This window comes from Phoenix dactylifera, chromosome 16 (genome assembly GCF_009389715.1).
Source record: "Phoenix dactylifera cultivar Barhee BC4 chromosome 16, palm_55x_up_171113_PBpolish2nd_filt_p, whole genome shotgun sequence".
Lineage (NCBI taxonomy): Eukaryota > Viridiplantae > Streptophyta > Magnoliopsida > Arecales > Arecaceae > Phoenix > Phoenix dactylifera.
The window spans coordinates 12,620,051-12,632,399 of record NC_052407.1 but is presented as its reverse complement, the minus strand read 5'-3'; the positions used below and the strand labels follow the sequence as shown (position 1 = coordinate 12,632,399).

The 12,349-nt window shown below is 35.5% G+C and overlaps 1 protein-coding gene across 1 annotated transcript in view; it reads right to left on the bottom strand.

The window, feature by feature from the left end:
• LOC103703647 (CCR4-NOT transcription complex subunit 9-like) overlaps positions 1-10,843 on the bottom strand; it is a 29,206-nt gene extending 18,363 nt beyond the window's left edge. The window contains exons 1-4 of the mRNA XM_008786569.3: positions 10,609-10,843; positions 9,891-9,962; positions 6,534-6,623; positions 2,565-2,607 (exon numbers count right to left, since the gene is read on the bottom strand). Coding sequence (XP_008784791.2) covers positions 2,565-2,607; positions 6,534-6,623; positions 9,891-9,962; positions 10,609-10,779 — 376 coding nt within the window. The 5' untranslated portion in view covers positions 10,780-10,843. The remainder of the gene's footprint in view (positions 1-2,564; positions 2,608-6,533; positions 6,624-9,890; positions 9,963-10,608) is intronic.
• Positions 10,844-12,349: the final 1,506 nt, after the last annotated feature.

Sequence of the window (12,349 nt, the reverse complement as noted above, 5' to 3'; positions counted from 1 at the left end):
TCAAAATCTCCCCCTGCATACTTTCTCATCAGTGAAAGGACCCATGTATGGTTATAAATATATCTGGAGATGGTTTGGGCTATCTTCACTATCTGCACCCTATAAATTTTTGCAATGTCCATCAACATAAGGTCGATACAATGTGCAGCACTAGAGTCCAGAAAATGTAGCCGCTGCTCCATCAAGATCTTCCGGCGGTCTTATATTATTGTCCATTATCAGTGATGACCTGCATGACATTCTCCTCTCCTACCTGATCAATAACCTCCATCAATTTAAGAATGTACGTGGTGTCGTGCACCTGATCAAAAACATCAACCGACTTATGGAAGAAAATCTTCATATCACAATATGTCAAGCAGTTGATAATGCTCCACCTGATAGGATCGGTCCAACCATCACACATCGTCAGTCCATACATGGGTCACTCTTGTACGAGCCTGGAAGATCTACACTAAGACTAATAGCCTGTATGAAAAAAATGGCAAACCTATAATATGTATTGTGCGCCACATTTTCTAGAATGTAGATGAAGTAAAATCATAATCCAATAGCTCACCACATGTCCTTCTTTTTATCCTTCTTTAGCATTATGTCAACCCTTTGCTGCGAAAGGCATATGGATCTAAACCATGAATTGCTGCTCCCGGTAGAATCTCTCTAGATGACTTCTTTTTGCTACCAAAAGCCCCCAGCATAGATACAATACAGCCACGGCCTTTGCTGACGGCCTCCTTGACTGAGATCCTAAACTCTGGATCTGTCCTATTGCTCGCAGAACCGGAGTCCGACTCGTAGTATGATGCCTGGCCATCTCATCCTACCAACATTGATCATTCAGGCTCGCCTGTATAGCAGCCTGGATCTATGCCTCTCCATTATCTAGAGCAGATGCCTCCTCGAACTTTCTGAAGTGATAGAAAGATGGCTCTATCGCTCGATAGTCTACCTCCGCCGTCTTCTCGAAATCCTCTCCTTCGCTGCTCTAAAATCAATGAAGTACTTTTTTTCAGCTGCTACACCTTCTGAAGGCATTTTCAATACATAGATCCTCGGATAACCACCAGCTAAGTGCTGCTTCAATCTGGTTATCCGTTCTTTCTTGAACTTTGTGTTGCACCAGATGTACTTTCAATAGTGCCAACTGGAGAGCATTTACCTATGATCCCAACCAATATCATGCTCTGAATCCTTTCTTCTTGATAGTTTTATTTCTGCAGGTTTATCAAATACATCAATTTATCAATTATTTAAAAATAGCAAAATTTGGTTATGATGAAGATAACTTTTTTACCTCAAAAAATACATCTAATTTATCTAATATATAATACAAATATTTCATATCTTTTTATTTATCTATATTTTTTAATATTTTTAAATTTTAAAATATGTTTAAATATCATAAATTCAGAAAAATATACTTTTCACTTAAGAAATTACTTATGAATTATGTAATACGTAGTACTAATTTTTTATAATTTTTGGCGTTAATTATATATTTTTAATTATTTTTAAATTTAAAATTAATTTTTAAATATAAAGATTTCAAAAAAAATAATTTCAATTCAAATTTATGTAGAACCGAACAATAGATGCTACATATATTTTTCTAGGCCCGTGGGCATGCATCAAAGGCTACTTATTTTTTTTTCAAATTTAGGCTTATGACACTGTGCACGTGATCGCATCAAAACTTGAATAAATGGACACCAAATTTTGCTCAAAAGTAGCTTACATATCCCTAAATACACTTCTAATTTTACTTTTTTTTAATTTTTATTTTTTATTTTTTTAATCCAAAAATATTTTTTTAAGTTTTAAAAATTATATATAATCCAAAAATTAAAAATTTTATTTCATCGTGTAGATCATCCATAAATCTCCAACATATAATAAATTCAAGCACAAATCAAAAATTTTGGCATGATCTTTCTTATTTTGCAAATTTTCAGCTATTTTTTAAGAAAAAAATAGAAAAAATAAGATAGAAAAGAGGAAGCACAACTTATTTAGGCTTGGATCTTTCTTCAATCGCGTTGCATCAATGTGGTTTCGCAAATTAGAAGGAAGGAGTCGTTTAGCCGTCTTACAGCTAAACAAACTTCATAAAAAAACTGTTTGGACACTTATTTTAACAAAAGAAGCAGAGGGAGAAGAGGCTCGGTTTCGAACCGTCGGGTTCGCACCGAGTTCGAATGGAACTAGCCAGTTCCAAGCCGGTTGCGGCCGGTTCGGTCCGGTTCGAGCCTTTTCCAGCCGGTTCCGGTCGATTAGGGGCCGGAACTAATTCTAATAGAAGAACCGACCCGGTTTTCCACCGGGTCTGCTCAGTGCGAGCCGAACCGAGCAGTTCAGTCCAATTCGGTCTACCTTGGTATTAATAGTCATAGAACCATAGATAATTTCCTCCTAAAATTAAAAATACATATTATTATGCATAACAACTCATGAAGTGCCAAAAAAAACAGAAATTTTGCAATGATAAACAGCAAATGAGATACACCTCAACCACATTGAGCTGCTATAGGAGTGAATCATGACAAACTAGGAAAAGTATAGATTACCATTTAAGAAAAGAATCCTAGTATCTGGGTGTGATGCAACGCACTGCATGTAAACCAAAAAGAAATAGTTTCAAATATCTGACAACATAAAACAGCCATCAGTAGGTTATTATAGAAATTCCAAGGAGCAATTTCACAGCAATAAAAAAACAGAAATAATGCACAAGTCATTGTTTATTAAAATAAAGAGAGAGAAAGAACTAAATTAATTGATTAAGAAACTAACTCAACAAGAAGCAAGCAGCTGAATGCCAGTAGAAACCACACGGCCTTTTTCTTTTTTTGCGCACGTGTGCATGCACATATCTCAGCTGCAGAATAGAACAAGAAATTTACCAAGCTAAGCCTAAGGCCTGCAAACTGAAGAATGGCAAGGGCAAAAGTTGTCATCTTGCTATTCCAATTATCGTTATATTAATACAAAGAATGATCAGGGAAAAAATGTTAACATACCTAGCCGAGGCACTTTGACAGAGGTGAGATATTTTTTTGTGAACGTCAATTTAGGTGGCTTATTTTTTTATCACTATTAATCATTTTCAGAATCATAACATGCCATATGTGAACTTCAACCAGTAGGATAACGGACAAGAAATTTATGGACGGAAGAAACAGAAGAAAAGACCTAGGGAAAAATGTGGCCTCAAATAGATTTTTAACAGTGCATTTTCCTGTACTAGAGAGAAATGATGATGAGAATATGCAGCTATATGTCCGCTGAAAATTTGAATGTAGCTCAGCATGTCGAACCTTGCCTTCTCTTTTTTGTCTAAATATTTTCCAAGTTTTCCTAAATTGATGAAATCAGTAAGGCATCCTTCTCGTCAACCCACATTATAATTACAGGTTTCATAGAAGGACCATCTCCTGCATAGAGTACCATTGACCAGCTGTTCAATACCAATCATATGGGCTGAATTCAGCTTGCTACTCAGTCATAGAATACTTCCAAACTCGATGATCGGGCTTTCATCCATAGAGCTGATTCCAACAGAATGAAAAACGGCTGGTAGTCAAAATTGCAGTTATAGTTTCATTAAAAATAAATTATCATCTTAGAGTAACAAGAGAACTTCACCAGAAAACCTCTCTCAATGCCAGGAAAAGCTACTTCTGATAATTCTCACTGTGACTTTCAAGATTTAGCAATCAGTTTTCCCGATATTTACATCATCATCAACCCCAAACTAACTAAAATATGGAGTTATGATCAAAACGAATAGGCTTTGATGTGTAGTTTTGGGTTCCTTGACAGATATTACAAAAATTCTTTCGCGGCCTTATATATAGAATTTCACCCATTTAGAATTTAGTCTGAATATGGTATTAGTCTCATAATGTCCTCGTTTTGTGTTATTTAAGAACCAAAATCTTTATATCCCATCAGGAAACCAGCCTTCAAACAACCTATACTATTTTATAACTTCGTTTGCAAGTAATTAGCTATTACTTATACTAATTTCTTTCAGGATGCTACCTAACAGTAATAATTTCTACTTTCTAGTATATAGTTCTATTTGGAAATATATATATATATATATATATATATATATATATATATATATATATATATTTGTTTTCTACCATCTAATTTCACAAATCTTTAGGGGCAGCAAACTAGACCCCATAGGTTTAAGGTTTTGTTCTTCTATCTTCATATTCCATTGCTAACAGAAAGAGTATCTCCAGCTGATAGTGCTCCAAACAAAATCTCCTTCAAATCCTAAGTATAAAGACTTGAGGTCAAGTCTTGTCAGATTCTAGGTTGAAACACCTTGTTAAATAGTAGGTTGTTCCCAACTTGTTATGTTACTAAATCTAGCAACAAATAGGGCAGAAATGGCATTGCAGTGGCAGATAAAATTATGTCACAAGATGCCGTCCTCAAACGACAAGCCCATCCCCAGATGTATAACCATGAAAAAACCAGTAGGCTAGGCTTCATACCCATTCTGAAAGTAAGTCAGACTCCTAAGCATATAAGAAGATATGTTAAAAAACTTCCAAATGTTGTCTAAGGATACCAAACATACACTTCTCAAAAAAAAATTTAAAAGTTTTAACATGATAAGATATTTGTTGCTCTTGTGTATTGTATCATAAACACTTTGTGTTTTCAGAGAACTCAAGATCCATGACCCTTTTTCTGCTCATCCATGTCTACCACTTCATTTTGTAGATGAACTTTAGTGCATATCATCAAGTCAAATAGTTAATTATGATCCTTCACAATTCCAAGCAAGGTCCGCAATCTTGGCACCGGGTACCATATCGGTATCTTATCGATTCAGTTCGGTATGGTACATTTCTATACTGAAATAGCTCTCTAACCATTTTTCTCAATTTTTATCTCGGTACAGTACGGGCCGGTACGCCTCGGGTCAGTACAAGCTGGTACGCCTCAAGCCGGTACAGAGTTTGTATTGACTTAAAGTTAAGTTTCGTACTCATTTTCTCATAATATGGTACGCCCCGTACTAGGCAATATGGGGCAGTACGGCAGACTATGGTTCCAGGCAAAGCAAAATGAGCATGTGGAATCTTAAGAATGTCAAGTGCTGCATCTAAAAAAAATTGTCATAATGAATACTAACCCTGCAAATTTTATCGGATGCCATCTTGAGCAGCATCGATTGGGCTGTTAATAACCCTGTGAATAGCAGTTGAAGACACATGCATTTTCTCCGGTTTAACAAAAGATTTAGTAGCCACCACTGATCTCATGACAGTTCCATATTGGTTAATGTTGTGCATGAACCGGCATGTCTTCACTGAATGGAACCAGAATCTAGAGCCAAGCATCTTTTTCTTTTTCTTTTTTTAAAGACGACTCCAAGTTGACACTTGTATAGAAAATCTCTAGAAATCTTTTCTCCATTATTTTAGACTCTATCAAAGTCCTGTTCATTTAGGTGCTTGTGCATTTTATCAGTCACTTCCTAAAGGAAAAAATCAGAACTTAGTAGATTAGTTCCTCACTCCAGCAAAACTAACATATTCATCTTGTAGAATACCAAATTGTTTGGCATGGATATAGGTAGAGGCCACAGGGAATTATTCTTGGTTAAATTGGATTTTATTCCCACAGTCCCTCTACTTGTTGCTTTCATTAATCCTTCTCGAGTTGATGCAGTTTTACTTCCTCTCAGTAATGCATTAGCGCAATATCAGATTCTTCCATATTCTTTTCTCAAGCTTGGTTGAATCTCAAAAGAAACATTCACTTTGCTTTCCCTTATTTAATATCTTGATTGCAACATTGATCTACAAATACAGAATCTGATGAAACATTTTATGGAACATCTTACTTTTACCATAAGGTTGCTAAATGTGATTAGCCTAAAAATTATCCCTTTTTCAGATATCTTAATTTGCAAAAATTGCTCCCATTTCTTGTTATGCTTCAGGAACAGTTATGTGTAGATCATATCATTTCCATATAGACAATGTGGTGCTTTTATTCATGTTGATGTGTACAATCAAGCATACTCCATCTAAGGTATTCCATACTGAGAATTGTTAATTACAACCATAACATTAACCACAGAAGTATAGATACAAACTGCACCTGCCAAATAAGGGTTAAGTGAATCTATCCAAAAATTGTGAGCATATTTATGAGTTTTCTAAATATATGATCAAATATTTATGGAGAACAAAAGTAATCACAGCGATCATAGGCTTAGAAGTGAAAATAATTTTTCATGCACTTGATCTTAGCCACTCATGCACTACCCACATCATTACATGTATTCCACAAGCCACATACTCTACACTATTTATATATATAAATACTCACCATAAAAAGCATTTCAAACCATCATGTAAACAAAAACTGTTAAAAGAATTGAGCAGAATGATATATGAAACATTTCAAATCATCATGTAAGCAGAAAATGTTACAGGAATTGAATAGAATGACCCTCCAAGGCTTTCTTTGATTAGAGTAGCAATAAGCGAACATCTAACCTGAAGAAGAGCAAGTGCATTGCAAACTCGGTTTGACGCTCCAGGTGACAGTGTTGGGGGCGAAAGAGCAGGATAAATTGAAACTATCTCCTGCAAATAATGAAAGCATACAGTAAGAACAAGTAACTCCATTTGCAATGAGATGTACTAACCAAATAAAATGTTGTACACACACACACACATAGCAGTGTTACTATTGCAGCAATTCTTCAATTATTAGTAATGTTTTAGACAAATCTTCACTGCATCTACCCTATGATATTAGCTAGCTGCAGAAATCTCCCTATGGTCCCAACGAAAGTTCTGGTTTGAAAGGTTCAAAAATAACCAGCTTTCTAGCTCAACTTCTTTTGCTTTCAACATCTAGTACACTAAATTCACTCTAAAATCAGATGTTATTAGATCAAGGATATCATGCAGCAACTGGAACACCTAGAAAGTAGGTCTAGTATTTCATGCAATGAGACAGAAGAGGGTAAAAATTACAGCTAGAGACAGAAGAAAAAGAAATGAAACATAGTGGAGAGAAGAAGATAGAAAAGTATGAGGAAAAGACACCAGAAAGATGTGAGAAAAAAATGGAAAAAAAAAAGAACGCTGCAGCATTAATAATTAGTGGATAAAAGCACTCAAATGTCCAACATCAGCAACATCACAGAGCAATACAACCAAAAAGTTGTACAATCTTGTCCACTGAAGCTATTACGGAACTAAATAAGCATGATTTCACTTTTCAAGTTGGTACATAAGGATCTTGCATGCTCAGAACTTATTAGGGTGGGAAATGGAACTGCTCTTATTAAAGAAAAAGAGGAATGAATCCATGTAATACAGCTCCAGATACGCAGAACATGATAAAGAGAAAATTACAAACAGACAGAATCAGAAAGAAATAAATATTGTAGAAAAGAAAGCTCCAACAAGAGAAACCCAGTAGAAGGTTCTCATGGACAAATGATAAAGCCCTACAAGCATTTTCTACTCAGCACTCCTCACTTTGTTTACTATTTTACCCTCTTTGGTAGTTTCTAATGCCTCCAGCTTCCTACGATGCAGGAATCGCAAATAATAATAACTTGGATTTATGATCTTAATTTATGAACAGAATCAATGCACTTACCTTACAATCTGAAGTTATCACTTGAATTAAAGAAAATAGGCTGGCTTTCTTTAAGGAATTGTCAGAAGATTTAAACGGGCAACATATAATGTGATTGACAATTGAGGCATGTGAGCATTTTGTTAGGTCAGGGCCCAGAGTATGTATACCATGTATTATTCTTCCAATTAAGGCACGTGAGCCAACAACTCATCTTTGCAAGATTGCCTCAAGCACATCTTTAACAATGTCAAAAGTATGCAAACATGATTGCGAAAGTTTAACGAACATAAAACTCATGTTCGCCATATATGTGGACATTATGGCATGCATTTTAACAAGAATTATCTATAGAACATGGGCATGAAAGTACTTTATTTTGCTGCCATGCACTAAGCATAATGCTTAGAGCTCTTTAAAAAGAATGGGTATTTAGGTCTATTTTCAGGCACATATGTGTGTATACACATGATGAGTATTGTTATATTTACAAATTGGCACCAAAGATTTAGGCTCTTTCATTTTGCAAGAGCACTAACAATGTTTTTAAAGCATGATTACATAAGAGGCCTTTAGCTGTGCAAAGTGTAAAAGGGTACAGAATACGGGACCGCTCCAAATCATTCAATCCTTTCTCATCTCCAAACAATCGAATGTTTAGTTTTTAATGCATTTTAATAGCATAAATGACATTAAATATATAGGTTTCATGTGACTTGAGTAACATAATGATATTTAAGAGAATACCCTTGAGGAAGAATAGCTAAATATTATGTGTCCAAAGCAGTATAATGATCATCAAAAATACTCCATCAACGATTTCAGATTTTATCCTAGTCTCCAAAGTTATTACGTTAAAGCCCTATAGAGTTTGCTTAATGAAGACCATCCTACAAAATAGAGATTTTCCACAATTAATAATCAATACGGTTAGTTGTATAAAATACGACAGATATAACTGAGCTTGTGTTCATGTACAAGGAGGTCGAGCATAAGCTTCTTTTAAAAATGAGTTGAATGTTGTAATTTAACAATCCCTATCTCTAAGAGCAAGACGGAAAGAAAAGCAGGAATTAGCAAAACTGGGGATTGTTATAGAACTAAGGTTAAAGTGATGTCTCATTATTGTTGAAGAGGAATAATTAAGGATTGATAGAGTCATACAGGTGATGATTTCACGCCATCTAGGATAAAGGTGGTCAGATGTTGTTACAAAGATATCATTACTTTAAACTGCCTCATTTTACCCTTCTCCTCCTTTAAGTATTGCATGCTGTGTTTAAAAATAATCATTTTCTAGTACTTTGTTAAAAAAAGCAAATTGTCTTTGAGCAAAAGAAAATAAACTAAACTCCTTCCTTTTGGAATATATGCTCGTAAAAGACAGACATCATTAACTTTTCATATTACCTTTTCAATCTATTCTGGCAACATCTATGCTTCCAAGTGAGTTGCCAAAAGAAATGAATTTTGAGAACCACAAATTCAGCTTCTTCACCATGAGATTAATTGAACATTACACTTCTTGATTTTATTCTGGGACTTACTAATACATTCTTCAAACAAGATGACTGTCAAGTAAACCTCATCATAATTTGACAATCAACTTCCATTGGAACAAGTAAAGAACGATGCTTCCTTTAGCACTAAGGTAAAAGTCATCACATCAATATGAACATATATATATACATAGTATACAGATACACATGTATATATACGTATATATACACATACATATAGATACACACACATGCACACCCCTATGAAGCTATCAAACAAAAAATTATTACCCTAGGTAATCACAGATTGAAGCTATCAAACAAAAAATTATCACCCTAGGTATCCAAAAAAATATTCCAGAAATGAGGCTAGAAGATTTTGTTCAGTGTTTGAAGCTAGTGAATCTAAACCCTAGGTATCCACAAAAATATTCCAGAAATGAGGCTAGAAGATTTTGTTCAGTGTTCGAAGCTAGTGAATCTAGGCCCATAGGTAACATATGATCGAGTTTTATCAAGATTCACCAAACACCTTACTTCTCAGACTCCTACTGATCTTCTATTCAGATTGTTTAACATTACCTTAGGCACAGGTCATAAACCAATAAACATTTATAAAGAAAATCTCCAATAAGTCATATCTTTGTAGTAAGAGAGGAGAAGATGAAGGAGGAACGAAAAGATATTAAAAAGGAAAATTTATACCCACAATAATCATCCCAAATAAAAAGCGCTACACAAGTCGCAATGGGCACATACCTGAAGCAGTGCCGCTATTGTGCCATAGGAATTCCACAACAGCGGTGCTAGATCTTGAAATATCTCTCTCTTCTGCGGTAAAAGGAAACCAAGTCGTGTGCTTTCAAAAAGGATCACAAAATGGTAATAGTTAAATAAAAACCAGTTGTTAAATATGAGATATTTCTTTACCAAAAAAGTAATATTATATTAGCAAGCAAAGCTTTTTTTCTACAGTAAGCAACATTTTCATGACAAATCATAGACTAGTGATCACAAGAAGAAACAACTTCTTCTCAAAGACCCCTAAATACGTAAAAGATAAGAGAAAAAGAGAGCCAGGAAGAGTTAGTGATAACAAAAAGAACCAACTTTTTCTCAAAAAATTAAAAAACAACCGAAGAAGAGAAGAAAAAACGGATAAATCAACATTATTAGGTCAGCGATCACCAAAGAATTTTTTTTGCTCAAAAAATGCTTATGTACATTAAAAATCACAGAAAAAAAAGAGAGGAAAGACGGGATGAATAGCCTAATTAGGTTCTTAAACACAAAAAGAAACGATTTTTTCTAAAAAAAAAAACTAGATAATAAGGGACAACAGAATCAGAGAAGGAAGGAGGGATGAAATAATCTTATCATGGATTAGTGATCAAAAGGCAAGAAAAAAAACATTTCTTTCCGAAAAGAATTAAGCATATAAAAGACGACAGAAGCAGAGAGGAAGAGGAAAAGTAACCTTAGAGAGATCGAGGAGGGCGTTCTCTCTCAGCTCGGGATCACAAAGATCCAGAACCAACTGCTCCGCAGAGGCCATTTTCCGATCCTTGGGGGCGGCGGCGGCCGGAGAGGAGGGGGTGGGTCCCCCGAGGGAAGGACTCGTAGAGAGGGAAGGGGACAGGTTCGCCATGCCGAAATGGAATCGAACCACCTTAGCTGTCCTTTAGAGCTCTTAAGTTAAACTTCTAATGGTTAGCCGCCCTTCATAGCTCTAGGCAACTTCTAAATAGAGCTAAGTGCCCAACCATTAGAAAGGCATAAACTAATTTGCGCAATTTTACGCGGTTTGAACAATATACATCTACCACCAAGATGGTAACATGGTTGGAATGAAGCTTTAGTTCTATCTGTGCGATCCAGATTCGAAATATACGGACGTTGATTAAATATAGGGACCGGATGCCTTCCACTTAGACATGCTCAGTGGGACCGCTATTTGGTCCAGGTGGCGGTGGGGTGACGTACTCACACGTGAGGTGGCCCATAGATTGAGAAGGGTATGAGTCAAATTTCTACCTGCATCGAACATTCTCTGGTGAAAGAGGGGCACAGTGAGGGCTGCTACGCGGGTGGGGTTTTCCCCTCCCCCTCTTTTTTTTCATAAAAAAAAAAACAATATACATTTGGTTAGTAGAGGATCTGGGACACTTGGGACATCCAGACCCACTCAGTTGTTGGAGTGACTCTGGATGATTTTTATCTCCTGGGAGTCCTTATCTCCAGCTTTTTCAATGTGAATTTTGATGGAAGTGTGCTTGAGGAGAAAAGTCGAGAAGGTATTGGCTTGGTGATTAACGTCATTGATTTCAAATTGATCATAACAGAAGACCCAACTATATGATATTTCTACTCCTAGAGCCGAACTCAGAGCTGCTTGAAAAGGAATCACTAATGCACGCATCAGATTAGGGGTTGAGCGCATCCATCTAGAAAGAGATTCTGCTAATGTAATCAGATGGATCTAGGGACATATGAGAGCAAGGGACCAGCACCTGCTGCTACAGGATATCAGAAATCTTTTGAGAGACTGTGTGGCCATCCAGGTTACTCATGCTTATCATAAGGCGAACAATACGGCTGATTAGGTCGCCTCTTTTGTTGCATAGCACTCCAATAATTGGCTTTGTAAAAACTACGAGTCTGCTCTACCCTTTTTTTATCATCTTTTTTTTTCTAATTTTCTTGAATGTGGTCATGCTAGAAAGATATGATGTTTCCAGTTTACCAAAAAATATATATATACATCAATATTATAGCATGCCAGTAGAGGTTTGTAGCTCGTTTGCTGGTAACTTAGGTCAAAAATTATATTTAGAGGGACATATTTTATTATTTAATAATAAGTGATAAAAATCTAAATATTTTAATATTTTAATTTTCAAATAGAATAACAAAACTTAAACGAAGATAATTCATTCATACTCTAACCACATGTCACTATCTATGTTTGTTGTTGATAAATAAAGAGATAGATATACCATAAATGATATTAAAAAAAATTCAAAACCCTTCCATACAAGCAGATGCTGCATGAAGTCACATCTATCTGCCCTTGTTCATGACATATAACATGAGAATCTCATTGTAAACATATGAGACCACCTTTCAAAACTTTTCGCATAAAAATATAACATCCCTTGTGCATGAGAATTTCTGTGATTTTTTTTTAGGATATTAGTCCTAACCAGGCACTAGAATAA